General features: G+C 47.0%; 1 protein-coding gene across 2 annotated transcripts in view; it reads left to right on the top strand.

Annotated features, from left to right (window-relative positions):
* usp32 (ubiquitin specific peptidase 32) overlaps positions 1-22796 on the top strand; it is a 92475-nt gene that overhangs the window by 39395 nt on the left and 30284 nt on the right. Inside the window, exons 5-21 of one of the 2 annotated variants that reach the window (XM_042296491.1) lie at positions 3439-3598; positions 9182-9313; positions 9990-10097; positions 10578-10693; positions 11718-11780; positions 11926-12009; positions 12432-12493; positions 12742-12844; positions 13120-13321; positions 13616-13803; positions 14997-15137; positions 16416-16575; positions 20155-20309; positions 20824-20905; positions 21088-21162; positions 21314-21452; positions 21551-21656. In XM_042296491.1, the coding sequence (XP_042152425.1) occupies positions 3439-3598; positions 9182-9313; positions 9990-10097; positions 10578-10693; positions 11718-11780; positions 11926-12009; positions 12432-12493; positions 12742-12844; positions 13120-13321; positions 13616-13803; positions 14997-15137; positions 16416-16575; positions 20155-20309; positions 20824-20905; positions 21088-21162; positions 21314-21452; positions 21551-21656 (2076 nt within the window). The remainder of the gene's footprint in view (positions 1-3438; positions 3599-9181; positions 9314-9989; positions 10098-10577; positions 10694-11717; positions 11781-11925; positions 12010-12431; positions 12494-12741; positions 12845-13119; positions 13322-13615; positions 13804-14996; positions 15138-16415; positions 16576-20154; positions 20310-20823; positions 20906-21087; positions 21163-21313; positions 21453-21550; positions 21657-22796) is intronic. The other variant, XM_042296492.1, reaches the window with a different exon arrangement.

Raw genomic sequence — 22796 nt, forward strand, 5'->3', positions numbered from 1 at the left:
TTGGAAATGTATTGAAAGTGAAACACAGATATATATCACATTTACATAAGTATTACATACCCCTGAGTCAAAACCTTTGACAGTGATTACAGTCTTTCTAAGTTAGTCTCTTAAGAGCTTTCTACACCTAGATTGCGCAACATTTGCCCATTTTATTCTTTAAAAAATTCTTCAAGCTCTGTCAAATTGGTTGTTGATCATGGCTAGAGACATTTTCAGGCCTTGACATAGATTTTCAAGTAGATTTCAGTCAAAACTCAGCCACTCAGGAACATTCACTGTCTTCTTGATAAGCATAAAATGTAGAATTGGGTTTGTGTTTTGTCCTAATAAAAGGTGAATTCATCTCCCAGTATCTGGTAGAAAGGAGACTGAACCAGGTTTTCCTCTAGGATTTTGCCTGTCCTTAGCTCCATTCTGTTTCTTTATTATCCTGAAAAACTCCCCAGTCCTTAATGATTACAAGCATACCCATAACATGATGCAGCCACCACTATGCTTGATCATATGGAGAGTGGTACTCAGTAATGTGTTGTATTGGATATGCCCCAAACACAACACTTTGTATTTAGGGCAAAAAGTTAATTGTTTACCACATTCTTTGCAGTATTACTTTCGTGTCTTGTTGCGAACAAGATCCACGTTTTTAAATATTTATATTCTGTTTAAGGTTTCCATCTTTTCACTTTGTCAATTAGGTTACTATTGTGGAGTCACAACAATGTTGATCCATCCTCAGTTTTCTCCTATCGCAAACCATTAAACTCTGTTTTAATGTTACCTTTGGCCTGATTGGGTGATACCCAGTCACTTTGTAGTATTGATACACCATCCAAAGTGTAATGAATAACTTCAACATGTTGCTGCAGGGTAGCCTAGTGGTTAGAGCATTTTTACTAGTAACCGAAAGGTTGTAAGTTCAAATCCCCGAGCTGACAAGGTACAAAATCTGTCGTTCAGCCCCTGAACAGGCAGTTAACCCACTGTTCCTAGACCGTCATTGAAAATAAGAATTTGTTCTTAACTGACTTGCCTGGTTAAATAAAGGTAAAATTTAAATAAAAAAAAGTTAAATGGTTTATTTTTAATTTTATTTATACCCATCTAGAAATTGGAAAACCTTCCTGGTCTTTGACTGCGGGACCTTTAAAATGATCTGTATGTGAGGGGGTACGGAGATGAGGTAGTCATTCAAAACTCATGATAAAACAATGTTACTGCACACATGCAACAGATTATGTGACTTCTAATGTTCACTCCTGAACGTATTTATTCTTGTCATAACAAAGGGGTTGAATACTTATTGACTCGAGACATTTCAGCATTTCTTTTTAAATAATTTGAATAAATAATTAAAATACATCTTATTTATTATAAATAAATCATTTAAATAATTAAAATGTTTAAAAATTGTCCAAATGTGTATTTATTCATATACATATCAAATTTGACTGGTACGGTGTGTGTATATGTACATTCACACACACACACACACACACACACAGTACCAGTCAAGATTTTGGACCTACTCATCCAGGGTTTTTCTTTATTTTTAATATTTTCTACATTGTAATAGTCAAGACAAATTATGAAATAACACATATGGAATCATGTCATAACCAAACAAATGTTAAACAAATCAAAATATATTTGAGATTCTTCAAAGTAGCCACCCTTTGCCTTGATGACAGCGTTGCACATTATTGGCATTCTCTCAACCAGCTTCATGAGGTAGTCACCTGGATTTCATTTAAATTAACAGGTGTGCCTTGTTAAAAGTTAATTTGTGGAATTTCTTTCCTTCTTAAGGAAAGGCAATTTGAGCCAATCAGTTGTGTTGTGACAAGGTAGAGGTGGTATACAGAAGATAGCCCTATTTGTTAAAAGAGTCCATATTATGGCAAGAACAGCTCAAATAAGCAAAGAGAAATTACAGTCTATCATTACTTCAAGCCACGAAGGTCAGTCCATCTGGAAAATGTCCCAAGAACTTAGAAAATTTCTTCAAGTGCAGTTGCAAAAACCATCAAGCGCTATGATGAAACTGTCTCTCGTGAGGACCGCCACAGGAAAGGAAGAAACAGAGTTACCTCTGTGGAAGAGGATAAGTTCGTTAGAGTTACCAGTCACAGAAATTACAACCCAAATAAATGCTTCACAGAGTTCAAGTAACAGACACATCTTAACATCAACTGTTCAGTGGAGACTGTGTGAATGTTTTATTTGACCTTTTATTTAACGAGGCAAGTCAGTTAAGAACAAATTCTTATTTACAATGACGGCCTAGGAACAGTGGGTTAACTGCCTTGTTCAGGGGCGGAACGACAGATTTTTTTTACCTTGTGAGCTCGGGGATTCGATCTTGCAACCTTTCGGTTACTAGTCCAACGCTCTAACCACTACCTGCAGCCCTCATGGTTGAATTGCTGCAAAGAACCACTACTAAAGGTTACTACATGATTCCATATGTGTTATTTCTTAGTGTTGATGTCTTCACTGTTCTTCTACAATGGACAAAATAAAGAAAAACCCTTGAATCAGTAGGTGTGTCTGAACTTTTGACTGGTATTATACATATATATGTCTGCTTTGATATTATGTGGTCTTGTGTGTAGGCCTGTGACCAACAAAAATCTCAATGTAATCCATTTTCGGAGCTGTAAGACGACAACATTTTGTAAAAGTTTAGGGGGTGTGAATACTTTCTGTAGTTTTATGCATAAGCTCGAATATTCATGTGTGGTTTTTTTATGTTTAAATGAATCATCACCTTAGAAAACACTGTCCGTTTCGTCGTTAAGATTCGTAAACAACGACGTTACACTCACTTTCAACCTCTTTATAATGAGCTTCTTTCGTCAAATCACAGTGAGGTGAGATTTGAAAAAGCACATACTGTTTTTAATGATTAAGTGTTTTTGGCATTTGCATTGATGTCAGAGTGGTTTACAGAGACAAATATCACCAGGCCATTAGTGACCCGTTGATCGTTAGCGAGTTGGGTACTACCAACGCATGTCTGGTGTGCATAAAAGGAGATGACCGTGACTCAGCGGTCACGTGGAATTTTACTGAGGTCATGACTGCCGGCGTGCCCTAGTTGCGAGTTCCTTACTAATTAGTAACTTTTTAATTCATCAATCAAGTACAAAGGAGGAATGAAAAGCCACAGACACTTGGCCTTCCTTGGAATGAGTTTGACACCTGTGGTCCAGGTCTTAGAAAAAGAGCAAGTGTTCCTAATGTTTTGTACACTTCTGTATTTGGTTGTAACTAATGACCATTGTTTGTAACTCTATTGACCAATGACACTTCCACGATACACCTATAATATAAACGCTAATCCCTGTCCGTCTCCCCAACCATGTCTCCTCCCGCTACCTCCTTTTTTGATTTGGTAACAAGTTGTTGATGCGTTTTGGTTTTGTTTTGTCTCAGGGGGAGAAAGTCAACTATGAGCGCTTTAAGAACTGGCTCCTACAGAACACGGAGGCGTTCACGTTCTCCCGTTGGCTGCTCTCCGGAGGCGTGTGTGTCACCCTCACAGACGACAGCGACACGCCCACCTTCTACCAGACTCTGGCCGGAGTCACACACTGTGAGTGACAGCTACCGTATTCCTCTCTACAGCGCCAGTACTACCCTGTACGCACGCTGTACATAAACTGGCGCTACTGAAAGGTTTCTATGGTGTTCATCTGAGTAAAGTCATCAACAACAACAAGTGATGGCATCTCCCCAAAAAAAAGACAGATAATTTACCTGACTGTTTTAGTTCGGTATATTTCATGTTATGTTGGTATTTGTCACCCTGTGTCACATTCTCTTTGTCATTCATGTCCCTCCTTCTTTTTTCTGTCCTATTGGAAAGAAAGCTCTTACATGTAGCTGTGTCCAAGACCAATCAAAGATATTAGCTGCTTCCTGTCCTGAGACCAATCAGAGAGCAGGAGAGATCTTTGCTGCCAATCCGGGAGAGTACCTGCAGACAGCTCGTAATCTGCTGTTGCCCACTCCCAGATGATCCTCTTAACTCTGAGCGGTGTGTATGTAGGTGTGTGTGTGTGTGTGTGTGTGTGTGTGAGAGTTCAGGTGTGTTTGTGTGTGTGTGTGCGCACTCTTCGGCCGTAAGGCGAGCACCTTCTCCGTGCATGGACTTTCTAAAACATACTTCACTCTTGGCTAAGACGCCGTCACCGACCGGACACACACACCAGACGCCATGGAGGACTGACAGGCTTGTTGTCGGGTTGGGATAGTATTAGAACACTATTGAAAAAATCATTGGATTGGAACCAGGATGGCATGAGTTAATGTGGTGTTTTTTCTTCCCCTGAGCCTGTTAGCCGTCGGTCGGTGGAGTCTACTATGGTACACGCCAGTCCTGTCGGCACGTCCCAGGGCATGTGTGGTGGAATATGGTATGGTACCTCTGTTGTCACTCTGACCGAGTCGCTCCTCTAGGTGGGTACTGGGCGCACCACTGCACCTCCTTTAGACTAGTGCCACGTCCCAGGGCATGTGTGGTGGAATATGGTATGGTACCTCTGTTGTCACTTTGACCGAGTCGCTCCTCTAGGTGGGTACTGGGCACACCACTGCACCTCCTTTAGACTAGTGCCACGTCCCAGGGCATGTGTGGTGGAATATGGTATGGTACCTCTGTTGTCACTTTGACCGAGTCGCTCCTCTAGGTGGGTACTGGGCACACCACTGCACCTCCTTTAGACTAGTGCCACGTCCCAGGGCGCCACCCTATCCCCTATGAGGTGTACTACTTTTGACCGGGACCCATAGGGCTATGGCCAAAAATAGGGAATTAGGTACCATTTTAGGACTGCCTAGGACGTGGTCAACACTGACACTAGTGTGTGTTTAAAAATGATTATTTTTAACAATGAACCGATAGTTGGAATGAGTTAGTGGTTTGTACTTGCTGTGTAATCCTTCTTCCTGTTGTGGTTGGTTGGTGCAGGAAGTAAAAGCACAAAGAAGCACTTTTCTTCCCACTTTCTGATTGTGGAAGTGTATATTTGGAGGTCTTGTGTGAACTCGCTCGCGCGGCTTGTTTTTTTCGAGACCCAAGCGCAGAATGACAATCATGTATCTCTGTATGCCAGGCGACTCAGTAATGGAGATGTAGCCTCTTGTTTGAGAACAAAAAACTGTCGGCTTGTATTTTTAGTCAGACTCAAACCTCAAGCTCCAGACATTTTTAAAAGAGATCCGTCTCAACCTGCCAGGTACAGTCCTGTCCTGAAATGGAATGTTAGCCATTTAGCCTAGCGGTTTACCTAGTGTGCTAAGCTAGGAATTGTGTCCCAAATGGCACCCTATTCTCTACAATGGTGTATTACTTTTAACGGCAGTGAACAATAGTGAATCACAGGTCTAGGAGTCAGCCAGCCAGCCAGTCAGCCAGTCAGTCAGCCAGTCAGCCAGCCAGCCAGCCAGCCAGCCAGCCAGTTAGTTAGTTAGCTAGTGATGGGATGAGGCATGTCCTGGAGTCAGCCAGTCAGTCAGTCAGTTAGTTAGCTAGTGATGGGATGAGGCATGTCCTGGAGTCAGCCAGTCAGTCAGTTAGTTAGCTAGTGATGGGATGAGGCATGTCCTGGAGTCAGCCAGTCAGTCAGTTAGTTAGCTAGTGATGGGATGAGGCATGTCCTGGAGTCAGCCAGCCAGTTAGCTAGCTAGCGAGGGGATGAGGCATGTCCTGGAGTCAGCCAGTCAGTGAGCTAGCTAGTGATGGGATGAGGCATGTCCTGGAGTCAGCCAGCCAGTTAGCTAGCTAGCGAGGGGATGAGGCATGTCCTGGAGTCAGCCAGTCAGTGAGCTAGCTAGTGATGGGATGAGGCATGTCCTGGAGTCAGCCAGTCAGTTAGCTAGCTGTCCTGGAGTCAGCCAGGGTTATGAGTGAATGAGGCATGTCCTGGAGTCAGCCAGTCAGTAGCTAGCATGTCCTGGAGTCAGCCAGTCAGGCTAGCGATGAAACATGTCCTGGAGTCAGCCAGTTAGCTAGCTAGCTGAAACATGTCCTGGAGTCAGCCAGTTAGCTATGAAATGAAACATGTCCTGGAGTCAGCCAGTCCAGCTTTAAACATGCCTGGAGTCAGCCAGTTAGTTAGCTAGCGAGGGGATGAAACATGTCCTGGAGTCAGCCAGTTAGCTAGCTAGCGGGCTAGCTATGAAACATGTCCTGGAGTCAGCCAGTTAGCTAGCATGAAACATGTCCTGGAGTCAGCCAGTTAGCTCAGTGTCCTGGAGTCAGCCAGTTAGCTAGCTTGCGAGGGGATGAAACATGTCCTGGAGTCAGCTAGTCAGTCAGCGAGCCATTCAGTTAGCTAGCTAGTGACGGGGTGAGGCATGTCCTGGAGTCAGCCAGTCAGTGAGCTAGCTAGTGATGGGATGAGGCATGTCCTGGAGTCAGCCAGCCAGTTAGCTAGCTAGTGATGGGATGAGGCATGTCCTGGAGTCAGCCAGCCAGTTTGCTAGCTAGTGATGGAATGAGGCATGTCCTGGAGTCAGCCAGTTAGCTAGCTAGCTAGCTAGCTAGTGACGGGATGAGGCATGTCCTGGAGTCAGCCAGTCAGTGAGCTAGTGACGGGATGAGGCATGTCCTGGAGTCAGCCAGACAGTTAGCTAGCTAGCGAGGGGATGAGGCATGTCCTGGAGTCAGCCAGTCAGTTAGCTAGTGACGGGATGAGGCATGTCCTGGAGCCGATCCATAGGAGAGGTAATGAGTTTTATAGATTATCAGTGTCAGGCAGGCTGGAGCAGCATCCTGATTTAATGACACACAGCAACAAGATGAGCAGGTGTTTATTCCCCCTCAGCTCTGCTTTCCTTGCTAGTCCCTTCCAGGCCTTTACCACTGCCCTATTCACTGCTAGGCTAGCCCACGCTGGCTTGCGTTCAGTAAGCACGACACAAATAGTGTTTTTTCAGGTTCGTTTAGCGTTTGGGATTGATACATTGACTATATTGGTGTGGTCCGTGTTTCTGAAAGACCAGTTAGATGACCTATTTTTTAAGTTTTGTGTGTGTGTGTACGACGTGTGTGTGTGTACGACGTGTGTGTGTGTACGACGTGTGTGTGTGTACGACGTGTGTGTGTGTGTACGACGGGTGTGTGTGTGTACGACGGGTGTGTGTGTGTGTGACGGGTGTGTGTGTGTGTGACGTGTGTGTGTATGTGTGTGTGTGTGTGTGACGGGTGTGTGTGTGTGTGACGTGTGTTTGTAGGATTTAGTATTGTCTAGCTGTTCTACTCTTAAAGGGGCATTCAGTCAGTCAGGGGCGGGCCCCACCACACACACCTCCCCATTCCACACCATGCTTCTCAATATTAATCCACCATTACTTCCCCCAAGCTCTCGCTCTCTCTAACTCTCTCTCTCTCTATATATATATATTCTATTCTATTCAAGGGGCTTTATTGGCCTGGGAAACATATGTTAACATTACCAAAGCAAGTGAGGTAGATAATATACCAACGTGAGGTTGTGTTCTCTGTTTAAACCTGATGTTTCGGAGCATTTCTCTGAGGAGGGAAGGACTGAACGGCAGTCAAAAGGTTATTGAACCGTTGAAGTGGTTGGTGTTTTACTGGTTTCCAATCAGTCCTCTTGACCTCTCCACTTCTCTCTTTCTCCATCAGTCTTCAGATTGAACACACACACACACACACACACACACACACACACACACACACACACACAAATATAACTCTCTCCACAGAGACAACTGGACCCTGTTGAGCTAGGCTCTTCCAGGAATAAACCTCAGGAGAACGGATGGTTGGAGGGGAAGAGAGGATGGATGGAGGGGGAGAGAAGATGGATGGAGGGGGAGGAAGGGGGAGATGAATAGGATGGATGGAGAGGGAGGGAGGGAGAGGATGGATGGATGGAGGGAGAGAGGGTGGAGGGGGAGAGGGACAAGGAGGGAGAAGATGGATGGATGGAGAAGATGGATGGTGGGAGAGGGAGGGAGGGAGATGAGGGAGGGAGAGGAGGGTGGGAGAAGATTGAGGGAGGGAGGGAGAGGAGGGAGGGAGGGATGAAAAGCTCCTCTCAATCCACCCACACATCCCAATCTGCAGCTCACTGCTATAGGCTGGCGATATTATCCCCCAGTGACATCACTGTCTTATTGACCAATCCGTCTTATAAACACAGACAGCAAACTAGGATGTCGGCCATAGCAGTGAGATTTAAGAACCAGCTTGGGTTTGTGGTGGAAATCCGTAATGGCCTCCTCTCCAGTCAGAGAGTGAATATGACCTGGTCCGCATCCCAAATGGCTCCCTATTTAGTAGTGCACTATGTAGGGAATAGGCTGCCATTAGGGATGCGATCTTAATTCGTGTATGTGTGTTTTGACACCTGTCTGAGTGACATGTATGGGATGACTCATGGGACAGTAGGGTGGAAAGGGAAGCCTGGGCTAGTATGAGCTAGCGAGCCGTAGGCTAATCTTATCAGTGTAAAGCTGTGGATTAACGCGGTAGAGTGGGAGGATGAACCCAGGATCTCTGACCCTGGGGCTGGCTGGCAGGTTTCATACTTAACAGTAGCTATATTGGTACACCTCGTGAGCCTTGGCCCTGCCTTTTTGAGTTTGCTTCATGGTCTCACCTCAAGACTAAACGGGATAGACTAAATCACTTACAGATGGGGTCGCAAAATTACAGTAACCAGAATTCCCAGGTTTTCTAGAAATCCCGATTTTTGTAAGATTCCGGGAATCAGGGAATAAGCAGGAAATCTTGACTCCTCAATCCAGGATTTCTCTTGGGGAAAGTTACTGAAATTTTGCTACTTACAAGATCTGGGACCAAGCTACTTGAGACTACTACTCAAGACTACTATCCTCTGTCCTGCTCGTTAACAAAACTGAATCCATATGTCCATCAGAATGGAACCGTGAAACGTGTTGACGTCATCTGCATGCGTCTCCATATCGCCATCCAAGTTCACAAAGTCCACTATAGCACCATATTGATATGAACTGAAGTCTGTGTTTCCTTTCCTTACTAAACACTGCTAGGTCATGTGACTTTTTGTGGTTATTCCAATAAGAAGATGCTCGGGCGAATCTACAAACAAACAAAAAACACTCTAGGTTGGTGGCCATTTTTTTTTTTTCAAAAGAATTTCCTTCTTCTTCTCTCCTCCCACAGTAGAAGAGTCTGATATCATTGACTTGGAGAAGCGCTATTGGCTGCTGAAAGCCCAGTCCAGGACCGGACGCTTTGACTTGGAAACTTTTGTCCCGCTGGTTTCTCCTCCTATTCACGCTTCGCTAAGTGAAGGTATGGTATATTTCTGATGTATTATTTTGATGCCAGCCGGATGTTATGGAGATGTTATGTTAAACCTGGTTCCCCCAGATAGACAGTCACCCATGGACATTCAAACACAGTAATACACACACTAACACACACACACACTAACACACACACACACTCTAACACACACAATCATGTATACATGCCAGAATTTGTATGCGTATATATATTGTGTGTGGATCATTTAGATGAGAATCTCTTCCGATGGTCTCTCAATGTTAAAACCATGTTGTCGTTTGAACTATGACTCACTGCTTGTGTCGTAAGAGGATTGTTGTTGTTGTTAAAAGAAAACATGGGGGTTTGGCCGAGCGATAGCTGCTGGGCTGGCCTTGGGAAAAGTTGTCTTTGCGCTAGCTAACGCAAACATTTGCTTATAGCTTACATTGTCAAACACGCAAGGTTAACAGCTAACGTTAGCTATAGCAAGCTAACTTGATTACAAAGGCAACGATGTCAACACTGACCTGAACAGGAGGCCAGGCCAGTGGCCATGTTTTCTTTTCAGTCCCCAATGTTTATGAATATTAATGTGATCCTTGTGATACGGTGTGAATGAGTTCCCAAAAGATCTGATACCAAACTATTTCTCCATTTTGTAGAACATGGTTTAACTTGTCTTTTTGCTCTTGTTTTCCAGGTTTGTTTCATGCGTTTGATGAGAACCGGGACAATCACATCGACTTTAAGGAGATCTCCTGTGGCCTGTCTGCCTGTTGCCGGGGGCCCGTCGCCGAGAGGCAGAAATGTAAGAGCTGCTGTGTGATCTGTTGTCGTAGGTAAAGAGTAGTGATTTCCTAACCTAAGGCTTCCTTTCACACATTATGGTGTGTACGCTTGAGTGGAAAAGCTGCAGCGCTTTTCCCAATCTCCTTATGTTGTAAAAACATAGATGTGGTTGATTTTCTTTTTTTCTTTTTTACGATCGTCAACTGCCTCTGAATAGTCATTAGTATGTAATCTACCCTGTCGTCTAGATTCTCATCAGGCCTTGAAATTACATTTTCACGCTTGGAAATGGCAGCAGATATTGGAACTCAAGACTCCAGTTAATTATCTAAGTAGCTCGGTGCAGATCACACGGAGGAATACAGATGACTGGCACAGCGTATTTGGTATAACTGCGGCTTGAACAGCGACTGCGGCTTGAGGAGTCTGTAGTTAGAAAGTACAATGTTATGTTAAAGAGTATTTATGTACCCTCTCTTTCTCTCTCGTGTTTCCCCAGTTTGTTTCAAAGTGTTTGACGTGGACCGGGATGGGGTTCTGTCCCGAGACGAAATCCACGAGATGGTAGCCGCACTCCTGGAAGTTTGGAAGGACAATCGCACAGACACACTTCCTGTAAGTACTGTTGGACACCACTTCCTGTAAGTACTGTTGGACACCACTTCCTGTAAGTACTGTTGGACACCACTTCCTGTAAGTACTGCTGGACACCACTTCCTGTAAGTACTGTTGGACACCACTTCCTGTAAGTACTGTTGGACACCACTTCCTGTAAGTTCTGCTGGACACGGACACCACTTCCTGTAAGTACTGCTGGACACGGACACCACTCCCTGTAAGTACTGCTGGACACCACTCCCTGTAAGTACTGCTGGACACCACTCCCTGTAAGTACTGCTGGACACCACTTCCCTGTAAGTTCTGCTTGACACCACTTCCTGTAAGTACTGCTGGACACCACTTCCTGTAAGTACTGCTGGACACCACTTCCTGTAAGTACTGCTGGACACCACTTCCTGTAAGTACTGCTGGACACCACTTCCTGTAAGTACTGCTGGACACCACTTCCTGTAAGTACTGCTGGACACCACTTCCTGTAAGTACTGTTGGACACCACTTCCTGTAAGTACTGCTGGACACCACTTCCTGTAAGTACTGTTGGACACCACTTCCTGTAAGTACTGTTGGACACCACTTCCTGTAAGTACTGTTGGACACCACTTCCTGTAAGTACTGCTGGACACCACTTCCTGTAAGTTCTGCTGAACACCACTTCCTGTAAGTTCTGCTGGACACCACTTCCTGTAAGTTCTGCTGGACACGGACACCACTTCCTGTAAGTACTGCTGGACACCACTTCCTGTAAGTTCTGCTGGACACGGACACCACTTCCTGTAAGTTCTGCTGGACACCACTTCCTGTAAGTTCTGCTGGACACGGACACCACTTCCTGTAAGTTCTGCTGAACACCACTTCCTGTAAGTACTGCTGGACACCACTTCCTGTAAGTTCTGCTGGACACGGACACCACTTCCTGTAAGTTCTGCTGGGATACAGACTAAATGGATAATGTAATGGAGGTGGTTGGGTTTGAATAAGTACCTTACCTAAGTTCTGACTCTCATTATCCTGTTTTCAGGAGCTGCTCACCAACGTGTCGGACATAGTGGAGGGAATCCTGAAGATGCACGACACGACCAAGGTGAGACTCTTCTAGGAGATATAATAGCTGTTTTTGTCTGTAACGTGATTGGATAATTATCTCATAATGCTACTGCTGTCCACTGACATTTTAGCCCTTGTCTTTGACCCTAACCTTTGACTTAACCTTTGAACCTCACACACAGCTGGGTCACCTGACCCTGGAGGACTACCAGATCTGGAGTGTGAACAGCGCTCTGGCCAACGAGTTCCTCAACCTGCTGTTCCAGGTCAGAACGAACACACACACACACACACACACACACACACACACACACACACACACACACACACACACACACACACACACACACACACTCATTTGATGGTTTGTTCCAGGTCTGTTTCCATGTTTCCCCCTCAGTTTATAGTTTGCTTTCTCTTCATGCCCCTCTGTCTGTCTGTGTTTCTGCAGGCCTGGGGCTTTCTCTTCATGCCCCTCTGTCTGTCTGTGTTTCTGTCTGGGGCTGCCCCTCTGTCTGTCTGTGTTTCTGCAGGCCTGGGGCTTCTGTCTGTGTTTCTGCAGGCCTGGGGCCCTCTGTCTGTCTGTGTTTCTGCAGGCCTGGGGCTTTCTCTTCATGCCCCTCTGTCTGTCTGTGTTTCTGCAGGCCTGGGGCTTTCTCTTCATGCCTCTCTGTCTGTGTTTCTGCAGGTCTGTCACATTGTCCTTGGGCTTCGACCTGCCACTGCTGAAGAGGAGGGACAAATCATCAGGTATACACATCAACAATCTGTCCTTCTGCCCCTGAGCAAAGCCGTTAACCCACTGTTCGGGTTAACGGGCGCCGATGCCGATTAAGGCAGCCCCCCGCACCTCCCTGATTCAGAGGGGTTAAATGTGTTGTACAACTGTCAAGGTATCCACCTTTCACATCCCCCTTCTTCTGAAGAACTACACCTCTACACTTTAAAGCTTTGAACTCTAGTGTGTGTGTGTGTGTGGTGTGTGTGTGTGTGTTCAGGGGGTGGCTGGACAGAGAGGGCAGACATGGGCTTCATCCTGGGGAGAACTGGTTCCTCATCTCCAGCCAGTGGTGGACGCTCTGGAAAGACTACGTCAAATATGTGAGTGGAAGTCCAAGGCAGCGTCCCAAATAGCACCAGGGCCCCATGGGTCAAATGTAGTGCACTACATAGGGGATAGGGTGCCAAGTGAAGCACCCTAAATGTAAGCCTAACTGTTAAGTTAAAGAGCAGAATATGATCATCACTGACCCTCCTCTTCTCTCTCTCTGTCTCTCTCCTCTCTCTCCTCTCTCTATCTCTCTCTCTCTATCTCTCTATCTCTCTATCTCTCGCTCTCTCTCGCTCTCTCTCTTGCTCTCTCGCTCTCTCTCTAGGACCGCAAGTCCATCGTGGTGGATCAGCCCTCTATCCTCTCCTCTCTGAGGAATCCTCAGGCCTCTGCCACCGTCGAGCCTGCTCCCCTGGAGCCAGGGGTAGGTGAAGGTCTGGGGGTCCCCAGCCCAGCCAGCACCTCAGAGGAGAGGTCCCCTGATGCTGTGTCCAGCGCCTCTGAAGCCACAGAGACCCCAAGCACAGGTCAGTGACCAGACCACCAGGCAGCGCTGTGTGTGCTGTTACAACCTCAAACTATGGGTTATAACCGTTTAGTCATTATTTATAAACTACTTATTAATTCATGATTTACTCTTTCTAAACTACTTATAACCATTTACAACCCCTCTAAGGGTACCTTAATCTGAATGTAAAGGGGGTACCTTAATCTGAATGTAAAGGGGGTACCTTAATCTGAATGTAAAGGGGGTACCTTAATCTGAATGAAAAGTGTTCCTCTGATGCCGTCACCCCCTTCCTCCTCCTCCTCCTCCTCAGTGGTGACCCCCCAGGCCGGCCCCTCAGCCACAGAGATCTGTTTTGCCCGGCAACACAACGTGTCAGACAACAACCAGTGTTTCTCTGGGGCCAACGGCCACATCCCCTCCCTCTCTCAGTCCCAGCTGGCAGCTCAGAGGCCTGGAGCCATCGACAACCAGCCCCTGGTCAACACAGACCCCATGAAGGTGTGTGTTTGCCCCCTATATTATATAGTGGTTACATCAGCTATTTCTAATATGTTGTCTAGTCCATTTTCAAACACCCAAGTTGTTGATTAAGTTCACAGAGAAGTGTTATTCCATCCAAGCTCTCCCACTGAGCCTGTCTAGGCAGCCTCTCTCTCTTTTTCCTCCTAGCCATGTGGTCTTATCCCTCAGCCCTGTGACGATACAGCCAGGTGTTAGGCATGGCCTGTATCTCCATCAGTAATGGAGGAGTAGAGAGGGCAATGTGTGTGTACTGTTCCCCCAGTCTCTCTCCTGTTCCTCCCAGTCTCTCTCCTGTTTCTCCCAGTCTCTCTCCTGTTTCTCCCAGTCTCTCTCCTGTTTCTCCCAGTCTCTCTCCTGTTTCTCCCAGTCTCTCTCCTGTTTCTCCCAGTCTCTCTCCTGTTTCTCCCAGTCTCTCTCCTGTTTCTCCCAGTCTCTCTCCTGTTTCTCCCAGTCTCTCTCCTGTTTCTCCCAGTCTCTCTCCTGTTTCTCCCAGTCTCCCAGTCCTGCTCCCCCCCAGTCTCTCTCCTGCTCCCCCAGTCTTTCTCCTGCTCCCCCAGTCTCTCTCCTGCTCTGTCTCCCCTCCCCCAGTCTCTCTCCTGCTCCCCCAGTCTCTCTCCTGCTCCCCCAGTCTCTCTCCTCCCCCAGTCTCCCCCCCCCAGTCTCCCCCGGCTCCCCAGTCTCTCTCCTGCTCCCCCCCAGTCTCTCTCCTGCTCCCCCAGTCTCTCTCCTCTCTCCCGGTTCCCCCAGTCTCTCTCCCCCCAGTCTCTCTCCCGTTCCCCAGTCTCTCTCCTGCTCCCCCAGTCTCTCTCCCGGTTCCCCCCGTTTCCCCCAGTCTCTCTCCCCCAGGTTCCCCCAGTCTCTCTCCCTCCCGTTTCCCCCAGTCTCTCTCCCCCCAGTTCCCCCCCCCAGTCTCTCTCCCGGTTCCCCAGTCTCTCTCCCGGTTCCCCCAGTCTCTCTCCCGTTTCCCCCAGTCTCTCTCCCGTTTCCCCCAGTCTCTCTCCCGTTTCCCCAGTCTCTCTCCCGTTTCCCCCAGTCTCTCTCCCGTTTCCCCCAGTCTCTCTCCCGTTTCCCCCAGTCTCTCTCCCCCAGTCTCTCTCCCGTTTCCCCAGTCTCTCTCCTGCTCCCCCAGTCTCTCTCCTGTTTCCCCAGTCTCTCTCCTGTTTCCCCAGGCCCCCACATTGACCATGGAGGGAGGCCGGCTGAAACAGTCCCTACAGCTGGTGGCGGGCAGGGACTTTGAGACGGTGCCAGAGCCGGTGTGGAGGGCGCTGTTCCACTGGTATGGAGCCAACCTCAGCCTGCCACGACCGGTATGTATGGACCATAGCCTCCCCTCACACAACCACTGAATCATAGATGGACCATAACCTCTCCTCACACAACCACTGAACCATAGATGGACCACAACACAACCACTGAACCACAGATGGACCACAACACAACCACTGAACCATAGATGGACCATAACCTCTCCTCACACAACCACTGAACCACAGATGGACCACAACACAACCACTGAACCATAGATGGACCATAACCTCCCCTCACACAACCACTGAACCATAGATGGACCATAACCTCTCCTCACACAACCACTGAACCATAGATGGACCACAACACAACCACTGAACCATAGATGGACCACAACACAACCACTGAACCATAGATGGACCATAACCTCCCCTCACACAACCACTGAACCACAGATGGACCAGATGGACCATAACCTCAACACAACCACTGAACCATAGATGGACCACAACACAACCACTGAACCACAGATGGACCACAACACAACCACTGAACCATAGATGGACCATAACCTCTCCTCACACAACCACTGAACCATAGATGGACCACAACACAACCACTGAACCATAGATGGACCACAACAACCACTGAACCATAGATGGACCATAACCTCCCCTCACACAACCACTGAACCATAGATGGACCACAACACAACCTCCCCACACACAACCACTGAACTATAGATGGACCACAACACAACCACTGAACCATAGATGGACCACAACACAACCTCCCCTCACACAACCACTGAACCATAGATGGACCACAACACAACCTCCCCTCACACTATCACTGAACCACTGATGGTCACCTCTAGGTCTGGATCTAGCTTGAGAGATTTTCACACCATTGTGGATGATTTTTGTGAAAGTTTCAGTTGTGTGTGTGCATACCTGAAATTAGGGCTCAGCCCTCCGAGTTTATTTATTTTTACTCACAGATAAAACTGAAGAAATACATAATTCATAATAATTACTAAACAGTTGCAAAATAATCATTTAAAATCAATAGCATGTAATGCATGACATGAATACAGAACAGTTGAAACATTAGAATGTTTTTCCATGTAGAAAATGTAAATATTCAAATGAGATTGAAAACAATATATATATATAATTTTTGGAGAAACCATTTTAAGAGCTAGAGTTAATATACAGTCTGACAACAGTGGGTGGAGATACTGGGTTGGGTGGAGGTACTGGGTTGGGTGGAGGTACTGGGTTGGGTGGAGGTACTGGGTTGGGTGGAGGTACTCATCCTCCTCTCCCTTTTTCCAGGTGATCCAGCAGACGAAAACAGGCCGTGCTGAGCTGGAGCTCTTCCCACGCTACCTCCTCTTCCTGCGGCAGCAGCCCGCCACACGCACCCCCCAGTCCAACATCTGGGTTAACATGGGTATGACCAGCCTGAGAATGTTCCCCCAGCATCTCCCCAGAGGTAACGTAAGCCTGCAGCAAGAAAGAGAGACAGCCTGCTAGGAGCCAACAAACGCTGCTTCTACTACTGTAGTCCACCCCTAATCATGCTGTTATAATGGACTGGTCCGGCCCCTAATCATGCTGTTATAATGGACTGATCCTTCCCCTAATCATGCCCCTAAAATGGACAGGTCCGGCCCCTAATCATGCTGTTATAATGGACTGATCCTTCCCCTAATCATGCTGTTATAATGGACTGATCCTTCCCCTAATCATGCCCCTAAAATGGACTGGTCCGGCCCCTAATCATGCTGTTATAATGGACTGATCCTTCCCCTAATCATGCCCCTAAAATGGACTGGTCCGGCCCCTAATCATGCTGTTATAATGGACTGGTCCGGCCCCTAATCATGCCCCTAAAATGGACTGGTCCGGCCCCTAATCATGCTGTTATAATGGACTGGTCCGGCCCCTAATCATGCCTCTAAAAGGAACTGATCCTTCCCCTAATCATGCTGTTATAATGGACTGATCCTTCCCTAATCATGCCCCTAAAATGGACTGGTCCGGCCCCTAATCATGCTGTTATAATGGACTGGTCCGGCCCCTAATCATGCCCCTAAAATGGACTGGTCCGGCCCCTAATCATGCTGTTATAATGGACTGATCTTTCCCCTTAATCATGCCCCTAAAATGGACTGGTCCGGCCCCTAATCATGCCCCTAAAATGGACTGGTCCGGCCCCTAATCATGCTGTTATAATGGACTGGTCCGGCCCCTAATCATGCCTCTAAAAGGAACTGATCCTTCCCCTAATCATGCTGTTATAATGGACTGATCCTTCCCTAATCATGCCCCTAAAATGGACTGGTCCGGCCCCTAATCATGCTGTTATAATGGACTGGTCCGGCCCCTAATCATGCCCCTAAAATGGACTGGTCCGGCCCCTAATCATGCTGTTATAATGGACTGATCTTTCCCCTTAATCATGCCCCTAAAATGGACTGGTCCGGCCCCTAATCATGCCCCTAAAATGGACTGGTCCGGCCCCTAATCATGCTGTTATAATGGACTGATCCTTCCCCTAATCATGCCCCTAAAATGGACTGGTCCGGCCCCTAATCAAGTTCTTAGAATGGACTGCAGGATGAGTCATGGTCCATAGGGGGGTGGATATGGTGCCCACTGACTGTACTAAAATACCCTGAGAGCCTAACTCTTACTCTTCTGTAAGCATAGCCTTGTTGTCACAACAGTGGTGCTATAAAGCTTGGCACGCCCTCTGTAAAGCCTACATAGAAAAATAATGATGACATAACAGAAACTGTAAACAACAGCTGATGACAGTGCTAGCCAATAAGTCTACTTTAACAGATTGGTGACAGTACTAGCCAATTAGCCTACTTTAACAGCTGATGACAGTACTAGCCAATTAGCCTACTTTAACAGATTGGTGACAGTGCTAGCCAATAAGTCTACTTTAACAGCTGATGACAGTACTAGCCAATTAGCCTACTTTAACAGATTGGTGACAGTGTTTAATTCAGGTGTTAGAGTGGTGCACAGAGACACTATGAGGCGTTAGTGGTGCTGTAGAGGCACTATGAGGCGTTACAGTGGTGCTGTAGAGGCACTATGAGGCGTTAGTGGTGCAGCAGAGGCACTGAGGCGTTAGAGTGGTGCTGCAGAGACGCTATGAGGCGTTAGAGTGGTGCACAGAGACGCTATGAGGCGTTAGAGTGGTGCACAGAGACACTATGAGGCGTTAGTGGTGCACAGAGACGCTATGAGGTGTTAGAGTGGTGCACAGAGACGCTATGAGGTGTTAGTGTGGTGCACAGAGACACTATGAGGTGTTAGTGGTGCACAGAGACGCTATGAGGCGTTAGAGTGGTGCACAGAAACACTATGAGGTGTTAGTGGTGCTGCAGAGACACTATGAGGTGTTAGTGGTGCTGCAGAGACACTATGAGGTGTTAGTGTGGTGCACAGAGACACTATGAGGTGTTAGTGGTGATCTAATCGGACTGGTGCTATCAGATATCTGGCCCAGAGGAGTTAGTTTGGCTCCAGGCATGGAAATAATATTATACTGTATTCCATTTATAAATAATCATATATAATATACTGTATTCCATTTATAAATAATTATATATAATCTAATGTATTCCATTTATAAATAATCATATATAATATTATACTGTATTCCATTTATAAATAATCATATATAATATACCATTTAGCAGATGCTTTTATCCAAAGCGACTTAGTCATGCAGCATACATTTTGGGCCTCAGCGGGAATCAAACCCACGATCACATTTGTTGCAAGTGCCATAGAATGACTAGACCCAGACATACTGACCGAAGAGCAAGGCTGTGCTGCTGGGAGACTATCCTGTTTACAGCTTTTGATTCATTCTGTTTGCTTTCATAGTATTGGCAAAGTATTACCAATCAATCACATATATTAGGTTTTTTTTTTTTTTTGGCTATACTTTTAAAATCGGTAATAATCAGTTCCATTTTTTGTTTTTAATTGTTTATTAACTGAACTAATATTGATTTTTGTTGACTTATGATTGAATCAGATTTGAATCTTGTGAGTCACTAATGAGTTGATTTTAGTGAATCAGTCTTAATTAAATCAGATTTGAATCTTGTGAGTCACTAATGAGTTGATTTTAGTGAATCAGTCTTAATTAAATCAGATTTGAATCTTGTGAGTCACTAATGAGTTGATTTTAGTGAATCAGTCTTAATTAAATCAGATTTGAATCTTGTGAGTCACTAATGAGTTGATTTTAGTGAATCAGGCTTAATTAAATCAGATTTGAATCTTGTGAGTCGCTAATGAGTTGATTTGAATGAATCAGTCTTAATTAAATGACCGAATCTCAAACACACTTTCTTGCTGCTTCCTTACAACTAATCCTACATGAGCTGAACTATTCTTTCTCTCTTGTAATAATGTGTTGATTTAACACTCAGTCTGTGTGCGTCTGTGTGCGTCTGTGTGCGTCTGTGTGCGTCTGTGTGCGTCTGTGTGCGTCTGTGTGCGTCTGTGTGCGTCTGTGTGCGTCTGTGTGCGTCTGTGTGCGTCTGTGTGCGTCTGTGCGCGTCTGTGCGCGTCTGTGTGAGTGTTACAAGACTTTGGGAGCTGATAGTCCACTAAAGGCTCGAGTGTTCCCCCCCCCCGCCTCTCTCTCTCCCCTCGCCTCTCCTCCCCCCCCTCGCCTCTCTACCCCCCTCGCCTCTCTACCCCCTCGCCTCTCTACCCCCTCTCATATCTCTTGCCTCTCTCACCTCCCTCGCCCCATCCTCTCGCCCCATCCTCTCGCCCTCCTCCTCTCGCCCCCATCCTCTCGCCCCCTCCTCCCCTTTCTCTCTCTCTATCTCTCTCTCTCCCCCTCTCTCCTCCCCCTCCCTCTCCCCCTCTCTCCTCCCATCCTCCCCCTCCCTCCCTCTCCCCCTCCCCCTCTCCCCCCCCCTCCCCCCCTCTCTCCTCCCCCCCCCTCCCTCTCCCCCTCTCTCCTCCCATCCTCCCTCTCCCCTCTCTCCCTCCCCCTCCCTCCCTCTCCCTCCTCCTCCCCCTCCAGGTAACGTGCCCTCCCCCAACGCTCCTCTGAAGCGTGTCCTGGCCTATACAGGCTGTTTCAGCCGCGTGGGCACCATCAAGGACATCCACCTGTACCTGTCTCGGAGGCTACGCATCAAAGACGAGGACATGAGGCTGTGGCTCTATAACAGCGAGGTGTGCAACTATCGCATGTCCACAACTATATTATAAGTGATATTGCGGTGACATGAGAAAATATAAATTAATAGAAACTTGCGGATGTTGACCTCTCCTCATCCAAACCTCCCCCAGAACTACCTGACCCTGTTCTCCTCCTCCCCCCAGAACTATCTGACCCTGTTCTCCTCCTCCCCCCAGAACTACCTGACCCTGTTCTCCCCCTCCCCCAGAACTATCTGACCCTGTTCTCCTCCTCCCCCTAGAACTATCTGACCCTGTTCTCCTCCACCCAGAACTATCTGACCCTGTTCTCCTCCTCCACCCAGAACTATCTGACCCTGTTCTCCTCCTCCACCCAGAACTATCTGACCCTGTTCTCCTCCTCCACCCAGAACTATCCGAACCCTGTTCTCCTCCTTCCCACAGAACTATCCGAACCCTGTTCTCTCCTCCCCCACCCAGAACTATCTGACCCTGTTCTCCTCCCCCACCCAGAACTATCTGACCCTGTTCTCCTCCCCCCACCCAGAACTATCTGACCCTCCTGGATGATGAGAACCACACTCTGGAGGGCCTGAAGATTCAGGACGAGCAACACTTAGTTATCGAGGGTACGTTCAAAGAACTCTATAATTAACTCAAACTTTATCTGACTGCTGAGTGTGTTGAAATGTAAAAAATAAAATAAAAACCTGACTGCAAGCTTCTGATTTAAAAAAGAGAAGATAAAAGTTGCAGGTCTTCCTACTGTAAGTCATTGATGTGTAAAAACCTTCATCTTGTGTGTTTTTAGTTCGGAACAAAGACATGAGCTGGCCAGAAGAGATGTCCTTCATCGCCAACAGCAGTAAAATGGACCGACATAAAGGTACATACGTTTACAACGCAGTTATTGAGAGCTTTTACTATTTTAGGATGATATATTTATCTCTAACCTCCCTCCGATTCTCCCCTAAAACCTGGCAAACGTGTAAATATTGTAGCCTAATACTGTGCATGTCTACCACCCCCCTCCCCAGTTGCTACGGAGAAGGGTGCCACGGGCCTCAGTAACCTAGGCAACACGTGCTTTATGAACTCTAGTATCCAGTGTGTGAGCAACACCACGCCCCTCACTGACTACTTCATCTCAGGAAGACACCTCTATGAACTCAACAGGTAGGTGTGTGTGTGTGTGTGTGTGTGTGTGTGTGTGTGTGTGAAAAGTTGAACAGTTCGTTGGCTAGCATTACTGACTTTGTTTTTTGTGTGTCCAGAACCAACCCCATCGGGATGCGAGGTCACATGGCTAAATGCTACGGAGACCTGCTGATGGAGCTGTGGAGTGGAACACAGAGGAACGTTGCTCCTCTCAAACTCCGGGTGGGTTTATAAATCCTGGCATGGATCGTCACAACAGTGGATGGGATTTCCTTACTCCCTGTAGTGGACAACTATGTCCTTAATGTCTCCATTTGTGATATGAGTGGATTGACTAATATGGGCCTCCCGGGTGGCGCAGTGGTTAAGGGCGCTGTACTGCAGCGCCAGCTGTGCCACCAAAGACTCTGGGTTCGCACCCAGGCTCTGTCGTAACCGGCCGCGACCGGGAGGTCCGTGGGGCGACGCACAATTGGCCCAGCGTCGTCCGGGTTAGGGAGGGTTTGGCCGGTAGGGATATCCTTGTCTCATTGCGCACCAGCGACTCCTGTGGCGGGCCGGGCGCAGTGCGCACTAACCAAAGGTTGCCAGGTGCACGGTGTTTCCTCCGACACATTGGTGCGGCTGGCTTCCGGGTTGGATGCGCGCTGTGTTAAGAAGCAGGTGCGGCTTGGTTGGGTTGTGTATGTCCTCCGATACACAACCCAACCAAGCCGCACCCGGTCGGACCTCCCGACTTTCAACCTCCGTCTCTCCCGAGGCCGTACGGGAGTTGTAGCGATGAGACAAGATTGTAGCTGCTACAACAATTGGACACCACGAAATTGGGGAGAAAAAGGGTTAAAAATAAATAATAATAATGTGTTTTCTTTGTACATCGCCGGTTGGCTAAATAGCCGATAACAGGTTTGTCAGCCGGCTACTTTTTCCACTTCATTAAATGAACTCGGCTCCTTTCCATTTAAAAATCTTCCAATTTTCTAGTCAGGAAAGTCCTGTATAGCCTTCTCCCACAAGAAGGAACGATATGCATTTTCTAGTGACCTCTTCGTTGATGGTGTAGGCTGTCAGTCATGACAGGGAAGATGCTGGTTGGTCACTCTGCTGTCTGTCCCGCCTCTCGGTGCCTGTGTTATCCTTGTGCGCTCTGGTTGGCTGCAGTCAAATTTATTTTCGTGATCCTATAGGCCTAGACAACATCCAAAACATCTAGCAATATGCTGAATTCATACATTATCGGCCATTTGAATTGTAAAGTTACGTCTTTCTATTCAATACCACAACTCATTTTTACCAATCTAAAGTCGTAAAAAGTATTCAATGATTTAGCTGTGTATTTCAGATGGAATCAAAGCATTAGAA

This window comes from Oncorhynchus tshawytscha, linkage group LG13 (genome assembly GCF_018296145.1).
Source record: "Oncorhynchus tshawytscha isolate Ot180627B linkage group LG13, Otsh_v2.0, whole genome shotgun sequence".
In the NCBI taxonomy this organism is placed as follows: Eukaryota; Metazoa; Chordata; class Actinopteri; order Salmoniformes; family Salmonidae; genus Oncorhynchus; species Oncorhynchus tshawytscha.